Raw genomic sequence first — 19,897 nt, forward strand, 5'->3', positions numbered from 1 at the left:
GCAACCTCTGCCTCCCAGGTTCAAGTGATTTTCCTGCCTCAGCCTCCCCAGTAGCCAGGATCATAGATGCGCATCACCATGCCTGGCTAATTTTTGTATTTTTAGTAGAGATGGGGTTTCACCATGTTGGCCAAGATGGTCTGGAACTCCTGACCTCAGGTGATCTGCCCACCTTGATCTCCCAAAGTGCTGGGATTACAGGCGTAAGCCACCACACCTTGCCATAATTTGGACTTTATACTACAGCAGTTGGTAGCCATTGAAGCCTTTTAGGAAGGAAAATATATTAACTTTATACTTTAAAAACATTCCCTCTGACTCTTGTGTCTTAGTCAGTTTGAGCTGCTATAACAAAATGCCATAGACTGGGTGGCTCACAAACAACAGAAATGGATTTCTCACAGTTCTAGAGTCTGGGAAGTCCAAGATCAAGGTGCTGGCAGATTCTGTTGGTTTAGGCACACCTCCGTGAGGCTTACCTCCTAAAACCATCACATTGGTGATAGGTTCTCAACATGAATTTGGGGGCATGCAAATGGATTGAAATGAGATAAGATGGAGGCAGGGAGATCCGTTAGTAAATTTTGTAGTAATCTAAATAGAAGATAATGGTGGCTTAAATTAGGGCAGTGATAGTGGGGATACTGAGATGTGAAAGGATTTGAAAGATATTTTAAGAGGCAAATCAGCCCATAAAGAAGAAGAATCTGTGATGGAGGCCATATGTAGCCCCAAAGCCAGAAATATTTACTGTCTGGCTCTTTACACAGAATGTTGACCCCTGGATTAGGAGTTAGCTTGCTATCATTATTTTACAGAAACCCCATAGTAATTTGTAAAGTACTACAGAAATAATTTTTAATGTCCAAATGCACAGATGACTTACAACTTGGGTTTTAGGTCTACCTTTGTACTTCAGAAACTGTAATTCTCCATTAGGACATCTTTGCATATTAGTCCTCTAGTAAACACCCATAGTTAAAAGCATTTTTGTGGGATGATAATGGTCTAACAATGTGCCATTTTGGTGGCAGATGTTAACTACCACCAAAATAGTCATGAAGCATATCATAATATTCACACCATAGTGTATTACCACTTAATTATGTTCACAGAATCAAACTATCAGTGTCTGTTTCAAAGGAGTGACTACATGCTGCCAAAAGGAAAATGGTGAAGGAAATTCTTTTTTACTTGCTGTCACTGCTGTAGTTTTTAAATGCATGTGTTAATTCTCCATGGTTTTGTTTTTTAGTTGAATAGCACTTGTATTAGCAGATGATACTTTCCCTTTGTACCTGCAGAGTGACATCTCATTTTAGCAGGCAGGGATGGGTGTCTATGTGTGTGTGTGTTTGTTGTTCTCATGAATCCGAAGATAGAACTGAGAGAGACTTTGTAGTCCGTCTTCCTGTCTTCAGTCAGAGTCATATTTAACCCACATATGCATCAGAATAACTTCTATTTGAGCCTTCCACAGTGAGTTCCTCCAATCTCCTTGGTAACTCGTTTCAGCATTTCCCAGCTACCTGGCAGTAAAGCAGACTAGCTGAAAAAAAAAAAGTTGAGAATATTTTGTTTTTCTGTGCGTCAAACAGGAGAAGGAAGGGAAGGACATGCTAATAAGAGAACAGCTTAAACAAAGGTGCTTTGGAGAAATTGGGGGAAATTCAGGCCCATTTGAAGAACAGTAATTACTCTTGTTTGAACAGGACTATGATGTCTTGAAAGTTCATGGCTTTGAAATTCCTTTTTATTTTTAGTCTACTGGGACATTGTATAGTTCATTTTCTTGTTTCAAGGAAATAGCAATAAATTAGCGCTACATGGATTTAAACATTTCTCAGAATCCAATGAACTAAGTGAAAACCATAGGAACGATCTTTAAGTCTTTCATCATTCTTACTGTTCAGTAAAAATTTTCATTTCAATTTTTTGATAGTGGACATAATCTCATTTTCTTCATATATACTATATGTACTACTTTTTTGTGACATGCTATTATCATATACTGACAAACAGAATCTAGTATTGTAATTTATTTTGATGCATATTATATTCAAAGTCTTTTGGCTCTGCTTAATCAGTTACATAAAATGAAAGTTGCCATAGTTGGCAGTGTTTTGAGATTAGTAAGTAGGCTTGATAATTTTAACTTTTTTACCATAATAGTTTTTTTAAATACCTATCTTTGGACATCATTTTTCTTAATTGTCATGAAAATTACGAAAGTTATTTTTATGATAGTTAATAAACTGTGTCTTAGTTATTTCCAGATAACATAGACTGAATGATGGCTCAACATGTAGTATTTTATCCCTCTGTTCTCAAACCTTTGCTTCCAAATTACCTGTTTTCATTAGTGTTATCTCTCTCTCTCTCTTTTTTCTTTTTTTTTTCTCATGGACTTTGCCTTCCTTTCTCAAATTCTTATTTGTGATTTTTTTTTTTAAGTCTCAGAGTAATTTGATAACAAGAATTTGATAACTTGTTTTCTTCTACAATGTACAAATAATAATTACTTTTAAACATTTATTTCTCCCTTTTAGACTTTTGAAGATTTTAAAAATGACAAACAAGCTGTGGAATATCAACAGCGAATTGTGGATATTTTGTTGAAAGTAAGTATTCAAAGAATACATGTCTTTATATGATACTTATATTAAGATAGTTGAGTTGTTTTATAGCAGGTTATAAAATCTTGTTAAGTGGTTTCTTGGAATCATATCTTAAAATTTTATTATGGTGTCTTTGTCCTCAAGAGCTGAATTAAGTACTAATCATTTATTTAAAAAAATTTTTAGTGTATGTTAGCTTTAGACTGGGGACCAGAATAGGGAGCACTACTGTGAGAAAGGCATATGGTGATAATTGCTATATTAGTATGATTACATGTAATAATAGCGACTAACTTCAAAGTGCTTTGAGAAAACAATTAATGTGAAGAATCTTCCTCTGTCTCATATCAACTTCACTTTGTTGCTAAGGCAGTGCCGTATTCTGTCATGGCACTGAGATACTGGATGACACTTAAGAATGATTTGAGGTGCAGAGAAATGATCATCCCAGTATAAATCTAATTAGATTCAGCAGAAAGCTATTTTGAGATTGATGCTGTTGCTAATGAAGAATGCAGGGAAAGGTTCTTTTCTTTTCCGTCTGCATGACTTCAGGCAGGCCAGTTTCCTCTTGTAGTTGAAAGCTTAGAGTTTTTATTTTGTTCATTTGACTGTAAAATAGAGTTTTCTTTCTTTTAATGTTGAATTATTTTGGACAAGAGACCAGAATTAAGGTGTTTTCTAGTTGTATATAACATCAAAATATTACATTTATACTCATTCTGTATAATTTCCAAAGCATATTTATATACATTGTTTCTTTTGAGCTATCAATTAATATTAATTTAACCTTGTAAGACAGGCAGTGATGATTATGAGAACAGGATTGCTAACCTGTCAGATGATGCCAGTTTGATTCAGATGGGTAATATAGAAAATTTTCACCTAGATTTATTCCCAATCTTGTCCTCCTTTAATTTGTGATCTTACCTTTCTTCTACCTGATATTCTTCTGTGGCTTCCTATTGGTCATTTGGAATTAAGTTCTGCTGTGAGTGAGAGAAAACTCAAAATAACAATAGTTTAATTGTGATGGGAATTAATTTTTCTCATAGAAGTCTGGAAGTAGGCAACCTGGTCTAGTAGAGTGACTTCATAAACTTCTCAGGGACGCAGATTCCTTCTGTCTTAGTATTACACTTAGTATATGATTTCTGTCTTTCCATCCAGAATGGCTGCTGAGGCTCCTGCCATTACCTCTGCATTCTAGTCACGTAGAAAAAAATGAAGAAACAAAGAAAATATTCCCTCTCCTTAAGGAAGCTTCTTAAAAGCTGTGTAATACAATTCTGCTTGCACCATATGAGGCCCCTTAGTTGGTGGGGGAGATGGAGAAACATTGTCTGTATTCTTGGTAACCATGTGCTTAGCTAAACATGAGAGTTGTCTTCTTCCTCCTCCTCTTCTTCTTCTTCTTCTTCCTCTTCCTCTTCCTCTTCTTCCTCTTCCTCTTCCTCTCTCCTTCTTCCTCTTCCTCTCTCCTTCTTCCTCTTCCTCTCTCCTTCTTCCTCTCTCCTTCTCCCTCTCTCCTTCTCCCTCTCTCCTTCTCCCTCTCTCCTTCTTCCTTTCTTCCTCCTCCTCCTCCTTCTTCTCCTCCTCCTCCTTCTTCTTTCTTCTTTTTCTTCTTTCTTCCCTCCTCCTCCTCCTCCTCCTCCCTCCTTTTTGAGACTGAGTCTTGCTCTGTTGCCCAGGCTAGAGTGCTCCCTACACCCTCCACCTCCTGGCTTTGAGCGATTCTCCTGCCTCAGCCTCCAGAGTAGCTGGAATTAGAGGCACCTGCCACCGTACCCAGCTAATTTTTGTATTTTTAGTAAAGACGGGATTTTCACCACGTTGGCCAGGTTAGTCTCGAACTCCGGACCTCAGGTAATCTGCCCGCCTCAGCCTCCCAAAGTGCTGGGATTACAGGTGTGAGCCACTGCACGCAGCCTTGAGGAGTTCTGTTTCTAAGGAAGGAAGACTAGATGTTGGAGCATAAGTAATAGTTTCTGCCATACCCGTCTAAACTGTTGAATATCCATGATCCCTCTATATTTTCTGGTCCTGACTAGGTCTCTATAACTGGTCCCTTCTCTCATCCACCTCGTCATCCTTCCCCACATACCTTGTATTATGTACCCTCAACCATATTAAATTATTAGAATTCACTAGACTCTCTGTGGTGTGTTGATGGTTTATGTTCTTTGCAAGGGTTTTCTTTCAGTCTGTCATGCCTTTTCCTTTCCTTTCACTGACTGGCAAGTTCCTAATCATTTTCCAAGACTTAACTGAAATATCATCTATGAAAAACTCTTTTAGATGCTCTCCCATACATCTAGGTTGATTAATTGCTCCTTGTCTGTGCTCAGACAACACTTTATGCTTCAGTTAGCACACTGTAGTGTCATATTTACGTATTTTCTTATCTGTCTTATCTAGACTTGAGCTTCTTGAATGTAGAGACTGAGGATTATTCTAATTATTATTATTATTATTATAATATTTGGTCATTGTTTTAGCCTGCCTAGAACACATCCAGCACAATGCCTGTAACGCAGTAGGTGTCAGGTAAATGTAAGTTGGTTCAATTGCAATTTGAGTTTGAAACTATACTAAGTTAGAAGAGTGATCCAAATGAAGAGAAAGCTCCACAAGTACTTGACTATTCCTGTTGGTGACTTGCCATTCTTGTATGTTGTCTTGATAGTATTTACCTTGGGTCAGTGAAGAATGAGCTTTGGAGATTATTTTTCTCATTTCTAGTGCTAGAGATGTGCTAATTGGTTAAAGTGTACTTGTGAGAGAGCCAGTGAGAGGAGGAGTATAGGCAGTGACCAGAGAACAGGCCAATGGGTGTTATCATGTGTGCTGAAGGGCTGCAGACAGAGAGGAAACATCTATTAATTTGTGACTTCTTACATTGCCCAGAAAATTTGTAAGGATGGTCTCTGAAAGAAGCCAAAGAAGAAATGGAAAGGAAATGGCCTTTTGTAGGATAATAACCAATTAGACACTCGCTGAGGTGATGAGGGAATTCTTTTATATATGTATAGATAGAGTTTTTATAATTTGAAATACCCACATACTCTAATAATGAGTATGCACTTGGCAAGCGATGATTACTGGACTAAAAGCAGAAAGGGTAAAAGAAAGGGATGTAAGAGGAAGTAGGTCAAAAGCTAGGGAATGTTGTATAATGGGAGAAATCTGGTGCTTTATCTTTACGTGGAGGATGGAAGGAGGGAACTTGGAACTTTTTGATAGATGTGTGAGGGTACTGTACCCTAATTTGTTGTAGAGTTGCCCCCATGAATTCAGCTCACCCAAAACAGTACGTGGTCTTCCCTCCCCCACTTCTGTATTCTCTCCGTTAATAGCATCATTATCCCACCTGCCAATCAGGCTCAAAATCTGTCCTTTTTCATTGCTCCTTGAACCACATGGTTCCACGCATAGGAATAATTGTCCTGTCCCTGCTCTCTCTGCCTCTTTCCATTTTCATGATCACTGCCCTACTTAAGAGCCCTTTGGTCTCTCCCTTAGACTCCTGCAGTCGCTTGTATCTTTCTCTCCCTGCCCTGTGTTTCTTTCTTTTGTTAATTTTATCCCATGCACTGCTGACCGGATAATTTTCCTAAGCGCAGTACTGGTCATAATCAACCCCCCTGGTGGAACACATTTAGTAGCTTGCAAGTTTTCTATAGAATACGTTCCAGATTCCTTAGGAAGACATTTGAGACCTCATCTTCCCTTTTAATCTGTTGTTTCCCTCTTCCTGCATGCTGCTACATTCTAATAAATATTGTTGTTCCCCCCAACAATTGTGTTTTTCTGTGTCCATGATTTTGCTCTCACTCTTCTCTTTGCCAGGTTTGACTTTTCTATTGACATTTCCCCTTGTCAAAATTTCTGCACGGGCTTTAAAACTTAGCTTAAAAGCTATTCTTCTCATTTCTTTTCAAATTCCCTCTCTAACCAGTTGAATTAAAATTTTCCAGTGTGCTTCTGTGATCATTTGTGCCTTTATAATAGCAGTCATTATATTATGCCTTTTGTTTAAGATGTGTCTGTCTTTTCCTTCTTGTTCCTAATTTTCTTAAAGACACTTATAGCATCTTACACATAGTGAGTACTTAGGAAATGAGAGCTGAGTTAAAGCCAGAGGAATGACTATGATTTGATAACCGTGTGTGTTGTAAAAAGCCTGTTATACAAAACCATGTCTTCAAGGAACTGCTTGATACAAGGCGGAAGCCATTCACTTCATTGGTCTGTGTGATAGCTAACTTCTTTGGGCTACCTTGACTCTCAGTTGTCTTACTGTCAAACCTCAAAGCAGCTCTCTTCTTCCGTTGTTGATGGATAGATTTTTATTAGGGCTATTTAAATTTAACTGTACAAGACCAGCCTGGCCAACATGGTGAAACTTTGTCTCTATTAAAAATACAAAAATTAACCAGGCATGGTGACACACGCCTGTAGTCCCAGCTACTTGGGAGGCTGAGGCAGGAGAATCACTTGAACCCAAGAGGTGGAGGTTGCAGTGAGCCACGATCATGCCATTGCACACAAACTTGGGCAACAGAGTGAGACTCCGTCTCAACAACAACAACAAAAAATTAGTTGTAGAAGGGTTCTCTAAGAATTCCTGAGGGAAACATGATTAATATTTCTTTGAAATACTACAATTTACATCTCTACCTCTTTATCAATTCAGTTCTCATCCAAATTGTGATAGAAATAGGCCAGAAATCACTGAAATGTTTTCAGAGTATGCAAGTAGTTGTGCTTCTTCTAAATGGCGTTGAATTCAACTGTTGCACAGTCAATAAAAGAATCTTTTTATGAGTCTTCAGTAATGAGGCTATCCCCTCTTCTAATTATATATTTTTTTGCATCAAACCAGATGATGTATTGAATAAATGGTCTCCTTTGCTCCTCAGGTTATGGTGGAGAATTCAGACTTTACCCCCTCACAAGTAGGATGTCTCTTTACCTTCCTTGCTCGGCAGCTTGCAAAGCCTGACAACACCTTGTTTGTAAACAGAACACTTTTTGATCAGGTAAGTGTCTAGCAGTGAAAACTAAAAGGTTTTTTCCTATTTACTCTGCACAGTTCCCTGGATTACACTGTTTCCTGATGTGACAAACTATTGGGTAAATACCTTATCAAGGAGAGGCCTGTTCAGGTTTTGGATCTAAATTGAGGGGTATGTGTATGTGGGTGTATGGGTATGTTTTGTGGAGATTGGTTTATAGAGATTGTGTTCTCTCAATTATTCTGTTGCTCTGAATTGCCTAGAATTCTTTGCTCAAGAGTTTCCCAATTTAAGAATCTCCCCCATCTCACAGGTAGTAAGAATATTATGACCATCATCTGGAGAAGAGATTACTTTTGTAAAATCTCAATTTACTTACAAATGACTTTGAAGGTATCTTGTAATCCCGCTTAAATATCTCCTATTTTTCCACAGGTGGCAAAGAAAATACTTTTTGTCTGGAGAAAGTAACTAAAAATGAATAGCATTTTTTGAGCACTTCACAATGGCAGACGTTGTTCCAAAACCTTATGTGTGTCTGTTACCTTAGTCCTCTCAAGAGCTCTAAAATAGGGACAGTTATACTCCTTTTATAGATGAGGAAACTAAAGCCTAGAGAGATTAAGTAATTCATGTAAGGTCATACTTAGTAAGTGTTATTATTAGCAGTAAATATTAAGTCTTAATAGAGTTAGTGTCCAAATTCAAGTGGCCTAACTCCTAAGTTCGTGCTTTGCTAGGTCCATGGTATCATATCAGGAAACTTAAAGTTAAGGTATATAGACAACACTGCCTTATAGTTATGTTTCTTCTCTCTCTCTCTCTCTTTTTGAGACAGAGTCTGGCTCTGTCGCCCAGGCAGGAGGGCAGCAGCATGATCTTGGCTCACTGCAACCTCTGCCTCCCAGATTCAAGTAATTCTCCTGCCTCAGCCTCCTAAGTAGCTGGGATTACAGGCGCATACCACCACGTCTGGCTAATTTCTTGTATTTTGTGTAGAGACAGGGTTTCACCATGTTGGCCAGGCTGGTCTTGAACTCCTGACCTCAAAGTGATTCGCCCTCGTCAGCCTTCCAGAGTGCTGGATTACAGGCATGAGCCACTGCGCCCAGCCTCTTAGAGTTATGTTTCGAAAGAGTAAAGAAATACGTACACAAGGGCTGCCCCAACCTCCCAAAGTACTGGGATTACAGGCATGAGCCACTACACCCGGCCTCTTAGAGTTATGTTTCTCAAGAGTAAAGAAATATGTATGTAAGGCACATATTAAATTGTTAGCATACCTGAACCTGATGTTACATATACTAGGCTAATCAGTTGGGAAGGTACCCTATACCTCTGGTATTTGTTTTGGCTGGGTGTGAATAAGTTGGTTATTTGAAAGGGTAGTTATTACTTTTATTATGAGAGTATTAATGTCTACATGCTGATATCAAATAAAAAATACTTTTTTTTTGGCCAGGTCCTTGAATTCCTTTGTAGTCCCGATGATGACTCCCGACACTCTGAAAGACAGCAGGTATGAACTACTAGAACTCTATTTGCTAAAAAATAGGAGAGAAGAATAAGCCAGAAAGAATTATTCTGTGCTAGACCTCACTACACATGAGGGGCAATGACTTGTGCCAAACTCTAATACGAAGTTAGAGTCAGTGGGAACCAGAAAATAGAGTGGATGGTTGTTAGGGTACATGTATAAGAAGCTTATATCAAACTAAATTCCTAGGTAGACTGGATCTGTCTTGCATCTACCATGACATCAAAGAAACTACTTCATCTTCCCCTATTATGTGGCAACAGCTAGGACTTCTTGTACGCTGCATTCCATTGGCATCATTAATCTGGTAACTACTGCTAGCTGCTGTGGTCCTGAAACAAAAAAGCTACAGAGTCCTGAGTATTGACATACCTAACTTTTGAGAGTGCCCTAAAACCCCACTGCATTAGAGCTGACCATTCTGGAGACTGGAATCCACCTGTCCCTCCACTAATTATTGTGAGACAGTAACTGTTTGAGTACCACTTCTTTTTATTCATGCCACTTTCTTGAAGTTGCCTTCAGGAGTAGGATTCTTTAAAAAGCACACCCACCATAATTGTGGGCACTAAAAGAGTCAACCCATTTTGTATTGATAGCCAGATTTTGTCAGGCAAGTAAACTAGTAAAATTAAGAACCATGAGAGCTGTGCGGAAGTATGGTTTTATGGCACTGTGGTAATCATACACAGCTGGGAAGTTGAGACTATCGGATAGCAACAGTGACCCCTTTATCTGCACAGCTGTGGCGCAGTGACTACTGCAGAGTATCCTAGGTCAGAGAACAGCTGGTAAAATTTTGGTTGTCTCTTAAATTTTATTGAATACAAATAGTAATATGGGCCCCCTCATTTCAGCTGCATAGTGTGGTAAAAATTATTTATATGAGCCCCAATATTTTTGTTTCCTTTTTATTGTGGTAAAATCGACATAACACATAATTTACCATTTTAACCGTTTTTAGGTGTATGCATCAGTGGTATTCACATTATTGTACAATCCTCATCACCATCCATCCCCAGAACTCTTTTATCTTCCCAAACTGAACTACCATACCAATGAAATCGTAACTCCTGCTCACTATTTTCTCCTCCCCACTCCTTAGGAACTACCAGTCCCTATGAATTTTACTACCTTAGGTCCCTCACATAAGTGCAGTCATACAGTATTCATTCTTTTGTATTTAGCTTATTTCACTTGGCAGAATGTGTTCAAGGTTCATCCATGCCACAGCATGCATGTAGCTGAGTAGTATTCCGTTGTATGTGTATACTACATTTTGTTTATTCATTCATCCACTGATGGACATTTGGATTGTTCCACCCTTTGGCTATTTTGAATAGTGCTGCTATGAAAAGCCATAATTTTCAAAAAATTAACATGTAAACATGGATACCAGCTGTGGGTAAACAGATTGTAAAGAACCATAAGACATAAAAGTGAGACAAAAATTCACTTCTTGAAAGAATATATACGGACATTTTAGCTTAGCAGAGAGTCAGCTCAGTGTCTCATAGGGCTTCATTCGTAAACTCTGTGGCGTTCTTTCCATGTTTGAAAAGCGGAGCCATTTATCTTTTCATAGGGCTTAAATGCAGTACGATCAAGTTTATAATGTCAGTCTAACCCCTTCCATATGTGACAGCAAGCCAAAATATCATCAACTGAGAATACAAAAGAAAAAAATTAGAAGTTATAGTCTACATGGCTGAATGCACTCTTAAAGAGCTAGTAAATTCTCCAGTGTTTTTACTCATTTATTTTTAAATGTTCAGGTCCTTTTAGAATTGCTGCAGGCTGGAGGCATAGTTCAATTTGAAGAGAGTCGCCTCATCCGGATGGCAGAAAAAGCTGAGTTGTAAGTTGTTTTGAGGCGTATATTAGTTTGCCATAGAAATATTAAATTACATTTCTCTAACTTAAAGCCCAGTTTATTGATGCATAGCTGCTTTTTTAATTAGGAAAGATTATACAAATAACAAAAAACTAAGTGTGAAGTTTTTGCCTTTTAATTGAATTCTAGAAATTAGTCAAATTTGCAGAAATCGATAGGGCAAATATGAAGCTTTTATATAATTGTTTAAACATAAAAGTGAAATAACAGTCTTATGTTTTATTTTAAATTTTTCCTTTAATATTTCCATGTTTCGTAAATTTTTTATGGTTACCTTAGCTATATTAGAGACAAGGTAGTATTTGACATAGCAAATAAGAGAATATCACATTACTACTTATCTAGTATGCTGTATTTATGTGATGTAATTCTGAACAGGGGAACTTAATGTAAAATTTTTGTAAATTATCAGTGTCTAACATATTCACTATTTCTTATGTGATACATTATTGCTTTAGTATTTCTTTTGTATTCAGCATTGAAATTTCTTATAATATTTAGCAGCCTCTTGAACCTGTAGTTAAAGGAATGGCAGATATTCATCTCCCTTAGATATTCACTGTAACTTTATTTAACAGTAGAAATCACATCTACTATATTAATTTTTCTTTTCTTTCTTTTGAGACAAGGTCTCCCTCTGTTGACCAGGCTGGAGTGCAGTGGTGTGATCATAGCTCACTGCAGCCTTAACCTCCTGGTCTCAAGCAATCCTCCTGCCTCAGCTTTCATAGTAGCTCGGATGACAGGCACATGCCACCATGCCTGGCTAACTTTTAGGTTTTTTTTTTAGAGACGGGGTCTTGCTATGTTGCCCAGGCTGATCTCAGACTCCTGGTCTCAAGCAATCCTCTTGACTCAGCCTCCCAAAGTGCCTGGCATGAGCCAGGACACCCGGCCCACTTTTCCTAATACTAACCTGTGTGCCAGAGCAAATGTCTCAAAAACCTGCCTGTTTGGTACACTGAAGTTTTTCCCTTTACATTCTAGCTATCAAATTTGTGAATTTATGTATGAAAGAGAACACCAATATGACAAAATTATTGATTGCTACTTACGTGACCCTCTGAGAGAGGTGAGTCGAGACACTGCTTTACCCTTTTTTCTTACTCAGCTTTCCCTCTTATTGAGTACAAATAACTGTTGAGTAGAAATATTTGTGCATGTGTATGAGCCAAATGTACATTGATAATTTAAACAGATATAGTTCTTGCAGTTTTGGAATGTATGATTTAGTAATGGGAACTGACAATTAACAAAGCCAAATATGATTACAAATGGAGATAAATGCTAGGGAAGAGAAACCGAATGCAACTTTAGAGGAAAATGGGGAACTGACTTATACAGAGTAGCCAGGGGAGGAATTTCAGAGAAAGTGACATATAAACTGAGTTTTGGAATCTGAGAAGCCCGTGAAGGAAAGAGTCAAGAAGAGTGTTCCGGGATAGGAAACTGTATATGCAAAAGACCTGAGGTGGGGAAAATTGACATGTTCAAGGAGCTGAGTAGAGATCATATAGATGACGTGAAATATAGGTGGAGCATAATAGACAAGGGCAGGAGTGGTTTGAGCTGAAATTGGGAATGTGGACAGTGGGATCCCCAAAAGCCAAAGTGTGATATTCCTTCATTAGATCACTGAAGATTAATAAATTGAAACCAAAATTAATTAAAACAGATTTTTTGCTTCTAAAAGTCTACCCTAAATTTTAAACAATTACCCTTTCTTTTTAGGGGCAGAGTTTTCCATCAGTTAACAATCTCCAGATGGTTTTTCATCTTCAAATGATAGGTGTTTACCCAGACTGGTTCAGTTGGTAGGGACTAAATCTTGAGTGAGTGAATGAATAAATTATATTGTCTTGTGCTCTTCAGGAAGAAGTCTTTAATTACATTCACAATATCTTATCCATTCCCGGACACAGTGCAGAGGAGAAGCAGTCTGTATGGCAGAAAGCAATGGATCATATTGAGGTACTGATGTGCAAAACTTCACACTTCACCATCTGAATAGTCATCTAACCCAAGTTAACTTTATGCCAACTAAACAATGGCATGTATCATATTAAGTTGATTTAATTTAGGGTTAAAATGTTTTTCATGTAATTATTCTACCTCATATTTGTATTCATAAAGTCTGTGTCACACGCAATCTATTACATCATGACTTCTGAAACTAGCCCATGTTCAATCAGCTAGTGACAAACTAGTATTAGTGCATTTTTACAAAGTTCCTAGAATGATTCTGAGAATACTACTTGTCCTTTTTTCCTAGTATGTGATGGGTGCCATACCCTCCAATCATCTAATGGACTTTTAGAAAAATTACTGCAATGATGTATTTCGCTTCCTTATATAACAGCATGATGATTCTGACCTAGCTGTGGTCAACTAATTCACTGATTTTGTTGATGCCTGCTATTTTACAGAGGATGCAAGTGTTCACTTCAATTGAAACAAAAAGTTCTTATTAAGAAACAATGCTTCTAGTTATACAAATAGACTACCTGTGTGATGAGGGCTGTGATCACAATGTGTTCTGAAATGGGACCCAAAAATCACTTCTTACTTGAGTTTCCTTATGTTCATAACATACTCCTTACCCCAGAATCCAACAGAACTAGCAGTTTTGTTGAAATCTATTATTCTTATGATTTATGTTATTTTATCTATTCTATTATGTTTATTTCTGATTATTGAAAAAATAGTAAGAAAAGAGGTAATCCTCTTTTGGAAATAACATTTAGACTGAGGTAATCCTAGTTTTGGAAATAACGTTTAAACCGAGGTAATCCTAGTTTTGGGAATAACATTTAAACTGAGGTAATCCTAGTTTTGGGAATAACATTTAAACTGAGGTAATCCTAGTTTTGGGAATAACATTTGTATCTACAGAGTTGCTCTTGTTCTCCTCATAGCAAGAGTCAGGTGGTGGATTTAGAGATGTAGTAAAGATATGATTATTCAACATGTTTGAACATTTTTTATAGATACAAAAAACTATAAGAAAGGATGTGATGTGGATACTTTGTTTTAGTTCCTGAAGGTTGTAAGGTTTAGAAAGATCAGAGGTGTGAATAGCATCTTCTTGTGAAGTATCTGACATGAAAGGTGGTATAGCCAGTCATGAGATATGTGGTCTGAAGTAATTTCCTCACTGCCGTATATAGGATTGAGAACATGGAATATATTATTTAATGTTGTTATATTCCTGCTAACAACAGATGAATATATCATGGCAGGATAACCCAAGAAGTCGTTCTCTGATTTTGTGTTTTATATTTTTTCTCTTTAATCATTTAGTACTCTTTTTCTTCCTCCTCTTCAAGTCTCCATGGTTATATTATGGTTCAGTTCTCATTTCACCTCATCTGCATTATACAGTGGTTTGAGCACATGGATTCCAGACATCAAAAATGAAGCCACACCTCTGCATTATGTGAAATGTGATAAATTAATCAATGAGCAAACAGATTACTCAGCAAAAAGCTCAAGCTGGGGAAGCAAGAAGTATTTCTGCTGCACAGTAATTATTTTTGCTGACAAGTTTTTCCCACATCTGCATATTTTTCACCTTGAACTTTTTAATATCTCTTAAGGCCACAATGACAGGTGTATAAACTTTTGTTGAAGGACTTCTATGTCTTCAGTAATGTAAATATAATCAACATTAAATACATAGGACAAAAAGTCATAATGAAGTTTTCTGACAAGATACACTTAGTTTATAGCTTAGTGGTTCTTAACACATTTGGGGCTCTACACTGTTTCTGAGACTCTAATGAAAGATTTAGTCTTATGCCTCATAATATTGCACATGTACATAGATATTATGATTCTGTTTAAAGTTTCAGGGATCTACAGATCCCTAAGTCTTTCTTAGATGACAAATCTCTGGTTCAGATGGTTTTTTGAATATGAAAAGTTTCATTAGATTGTGTTGACATTTTATATTTTGAAATTTATAAAACATTCAAAAAAGTACATAAAACACATGTACAGCTTAATTAAAAATTAAAAAGCAAACATCCTAGGTCCTGGACAAGAAATATTATATTTCTATACCTCAGACTTTTCCCATGTATTCTTTTCTGATCACAGTTTTTTTCTTCTGCCCTTCCCCCATGTAGCCATTATCCTGGTTTTTGTGACAGTTTCTTACCTTTTTGTATGCTGTTACTACATGTGCATGCATCCCAAAATATATGTTTTTGTTTTGCCTATTCTTGAACTCTGTGAAAATGAAATCGTACTTTATTTTCTTGTTTTTGCCCAGTATTTTGTTTGAGAAGATTGTACATTTTGTTTTATGTAGCTACAGTTGATTTTTATTGTATAGTATTCCATTTTATAAGTATATCACAGTTTATCCATTCTACTGCTGCTAGACATTTCAGTTGTTTCTAGTTTTAATTATTAAGAATAGTCTGTTCATAATCATTCTTTTATGTGCATCTTGAGCACAGCCACAGACATTTCTCTAAGGCAGTGATTCTCAGTTTTGTCCCCAAACCAACATCACAGCATCAGCTGAGAATTTGATAGAAATGCAAATGCTCCACTTCACACCTCCTGAATCAGAAACTCGGGGTGAGGCCCAGCAATCCCCTAAGTTATTTTGATGTATGCTAACTCATAATCTCTGCTCTAGAGTATATAATTGCTAGTTAGTTGAGATTAATATTTTAAATTTCACTGGATGCCAGCATTGTATGAGAGTTCCTACGGGCTCTGTATCCTTAGCAAACTTTAAATCTTTCCCGATCTAGTGGATGTGTAATGATATCTAATTATGTTTTACATTTACCTTTCCTTAATTACTAATAAGATTGACAGCCTTTTCATATGTTTATTGGGCATTTAAGTTTTCTGTTTTGTGAAGTGCCTGCTGAAGTTTTTTGCCCACTTTTCTGTTTGAATGTCTCATACTTCCTGCTTTGGAAGATTTCTTTATGTATTGTGGATGTTAGTCTTTTATCAGCAATATATTTTGCAAAAATATCTTCTCCTGTTCTGTGGCTTTTCCCTTCAGTCTTTTTGTGTTTTTTTTTTAAGTGGTCAAAATAATAATTTCCCCTCCACTTTATGTCCTGCTTTCTTTCTTATTTCTTTTTAAGCTTTGGCTCTGAGTTCCACCTGAAAGTAATTTTTGTACATAGTATGAGATAGAAGTCAAGTTAGTGTTTTAGAATACAGATGCCCAATTGTCCCAGCAGCAGTTATTTTTAAAGGTTGCCTTTTTCCTGTTGCTCAGCAATGCTACCTTTGTGATGAGTGTATCAAGGATCTATATGCGTAGTCTGTTTCTCTGGTCCTTCTGTTCCATTGGTCTGTTTGTCCATCTCTGCATCAGTACCACACTTTGTAATATTGTTGCTGTATAATGAGTCTTGATATCTTTAACAGAATCTTGTCTATGATTGACTTTTGATACTTCCAAATACATTTTAGAATCAGCTTATTAAGTTCCACTAAATTTTTTCTAACTTTGTGATTATGACAGGCATTGCACTGAATCTATCAATAATTTTGAAGATAACTTGCAGTCTTTACAATATTGAGTCTTCATATCTATGTATGGTATAATCCTTTATTTAATATCTTCCTATAAAGTTTTATTTTTATTTATTTATTTTTTGAGACAGAGTTTTGCTCTTGTTGCCCAGGCTGGAGTGCAATGGCACAATCTCGGCTTACCGCAACCTCCACCTCCCAGGTTCAAGTGATTCTTCTGCCTTAGCCTTCCCAAGTAGCTGGGATTGTAGGCGTGCGCCACCAAGCCCGGCTAATTTTGTATTTTTAGTAGAGATGGGGTTTCTCCATGTGGGTCAGGCTGGTCTCGAAGTCCCGACCTCAGATGATCCGCCCACCTCAGCCTCCCAAAGTGGTGGGATTACAGGCGTGAGCCACCACGCCCAGCCCCTATAAAGTTTTATAATACCCTCTGTGGAGACTTTCCATCCTTTGTTTTCATTTTGTTTGTTTTGTTTTGTTTTTCTGAGACAGAGTATCACTCACTGTGTCGCCCAGGCTGGAGTATAGTGGCACCATCTAGGCTCACTGCAACCTCAGCTTCCTGGGTTCAAATGATTCTCTTTCCTCATCCTCCCTAAATAGCTGGGATTACAGATGTCACCACTACTCACAGCTTATTTTTGTATTTGTGGTAGAGACAGGATTTTGCCATGTTGGCCAGGCTAGTCTCAAAGTCCTGACCTCAAATGATTCATCTGCCTTGGCCTCCCAAAGTGCTGGGATTACAAGCGTGAGCCACCATGCCCAGCCCCATTCTTTGTTATATTTACTGTCACAACTTCATATTTTTAATGCTGTTGTTAATGGCATTTTTAAAAATTTCATTTCTGCGAGTCCCAGTGGCTCACGCCTGTAATCCCAGCACTTTGGGAGGCCGAGGCGGGCAGATCACGAAGTCAGGAGATCGAGATCATCCTGGCTAACACGGTGAAACCCCGTGTCTACTAAAAATACAAAAAATTAGCTGGACATGGTGGCGGGCACCTATAGTCCCAGCTACTTGGGAGGCTGAGGCAGGAGAATGGCATGAACCTGGGAGGTGGAGCTTTCAGTGAGCCGAGATGGCGCCACTGCACTCCAGCCTGGGCAACAGAGCAAGACTCTGTCTCAAAAAAAAAAATATCATTTCCAACATAAGTATGTTTGCTATAGGGATTTTTATGGAAGTTTTCTTACATTTCTAGTATGCCAAGAGCCGTCATGAATGGATTTTGAATTTCATCATGTTTTCTTCCTTATTGTGTTTTTGTGTTACATTTTATTGATATTAAACCAACCTTGATTTTTGCAGCTAAGTGCAACTTGATCCTGATATATTATTCTTTTTATACATTGCTGAATTTCATTTTTATTTAGGATGTTTGTATCAATATTGTGGTTCAGATTTATCTGTAATTTTGTCCTACTGGGTTTAGTTGTCAAAATGTTACTAGCCTCATACAATGCACTGAAGAATTTTTCTTTTTTCTGTTCTCTGTTGTAAGAGGTTTAGTTAAGGTTGGGATTGTTTCTTCCTTAAATGGTTACTAGAACTTACCAGTGAGGCTATTTGAGCCTACAGTTTTTCATATGGAAAGTTTTTACTCATTCAGTTATTTTAATAGTTAAAAATCAAATCAGGGGCAGACACGGTGACTCATGCCTGTAATCCCAGCACTTTGGGAGGCCGAGGCAGGATGATCTGTTGAGCCCAGGACTTCGAAATCAGCCTGGGCAACATAGCCAGACCCCGTCTCTACCAAAAAAAAAAAAAAAATCACATCAGGCTATTTCTTCTCAAGTCGGTTTATTAAATTGTACTTTTAAGGAATTTATTTTGTTTAAATTTCCAAATACTTGGCATAAATTCATTCATAATAGCTTATTTTTGAATGTCTACAGATCAGTAACAGTGTCTCCTTTGTAATATTTAGTTATACCTTCTCTCTTATTAGGAGTATTGCATTAAAGTTATATAAACTATAGTTATTTGTGGCAGCTAATTATTACGAATCTACAAGTACTACCTAACACGATAATTATGAGATACATTGTGAATGTTACAGTCATAGTGGCTTGTCTGAGTTTTATTTAATAATACACTATTTTGGTCTACATTTGGTCTTTGTGTTTTAGCCGTGTATCATGGTTGTGTTTGATCACAGTGTCCCCACAGAGAAGGTGAATTGGAAAGGTAGAGTATTAGGTGACAGAAACCAAGTAAGAAGAGAATTTTAAAAAGAGAAGGATAGCCAGTAGTGTCCAGGAAAGTCCAAGGGGAGGTCAAATTACAAGTCTTATATTTGACAAATAGATTTTATTAACAATGTTTGATTAAAAGTGCTCAACATTTTACTTTCATGTAAAATTTAAGACCTGAAGTTTGTTTCTTAAAATGCTTGCAGTTTCTAAATCCACTGGTCACCAGAAGTAAAGTTTTAAAATTCTTAGCCAGATAAATTACAACTATATTTTCTCATTTCTTCACGTTATTACTTTAAGCTCCAGGGTGAAATGCATTGACAGGGAACTTGGGAAGCTTTTGTTCCTTCTGTTTCTCCTGCAGATACCATGGCTGAAATCCAGAATTCTACAGTGCTTTCATTTTCTAAGAGTTCTGAATTACCTTTCTTTAAATTAAATTTTGATTTTTTTTTTTTTTACATGACACATTTCTAATTTTGCTCATTTGCAAAGTGCGCTTTAAATTGAGGCCCTATATCAAGGTCTGCTGAAATGCAGTATGGAAGCTTGCGACTGTATTGAGGTAGGTAATCATGCCTCACATCTGTGGATATGCTGGTTAAATGACCAATTAAAGATGGCTTTGTCTTTTCCTTTAACTCCAGGAACTTGTGTCCCTGAAGCCCTGTAAAGCTGCGGAGCTGGTTGCCACCCACTTTTCTGGACATATTGAAACGGTCATTAAAAAACTTCAGGTACATATTGCAAATATATATTGGGGAAAAATATCTAGTGGAGAGACAATTATTAAATCTTCACCTAAGAAGTTTTGATTATAGTGATTTCTGCAGTTGATATTTATTAGCGGTTTCTATTAGGTTGGTGCAAAAGTGATTGTGGTTTTTGCCATTTCTTTAATGGCACAAACCTAATACCATGTGTATGTGCGCGCGTGTGCGTGTGTGTGTGTGTGAGCAGTTTTGTGATCTCTTAGTTTGGAAATGAGGGAGTTGATCTTTGTGCATAACAAATATGAGCTTCAGAGAAGCATTTCTGGAACTATAATGTACTTACTTTAGAAATCCTAATCCAAAAATCCTCTCTTCCCCCATTTTCTTTTGCTGTAGGATCCACA

At 37.3% G+C, this 19,897-nt stretch overlaps 1 protein-coding gene across 1 annotated transcript in view; it reads left to right on the forward strand.

Annotated features, from left to right (window-relative positions):
- Nucleotides 1–19,897, forward strand: part of VPS8 (vacuolar protein sorting 8 homolog (S. cerevisiae)) — a 251,525-nt gene that overhangs the window by 104,696 nt on the left and 126,932 nt on the right. Inside the window, exons 28-34 of the mRNA XM_011945863.1 lie at nt 2,550–2,621; nt 7,541–7,660; nt 9,099–9,155; nt 10,949–11,031; nt 12,055–12,139; nt 12,940–13,038; nt 19,428–19,517. Of these exons, the coding sequence (XP_011801253.1) occupies nt 2,550–2,621; nt 7,541–7,660; nt 9,099–9,155; nt 10,949–11,031; nt 12,055–12,139; nt 12,940–13,038; nt 19,428–19,517 (606 nt within the window). The remainder of the gene's footprint in view (nt 1–2,549; nt 2,622–7,540; nt 7,661–9,098; nt 9,156–10,948; nt 11,032–12,054; nt 12,140–12,939; nt 13,039–19,427; nt 19,518–19,897) is intronic.

Source organism: Colobus angolensis, unplaced genomic scaffold (assembly GCF_000951035.1).
Source record: "Colobus angolensis palliatus isolate OR3802 unplaced genomic scaffold, Cang.pa_1.0 Scaffold245, whole genome shotgun sequence".
NCBI classification, from domain to species: Eukaryota; Metazoa; Chordata; class Mammalia; order Primates; family Cercopithecidae; genus Colobus; species Colobus angolensis.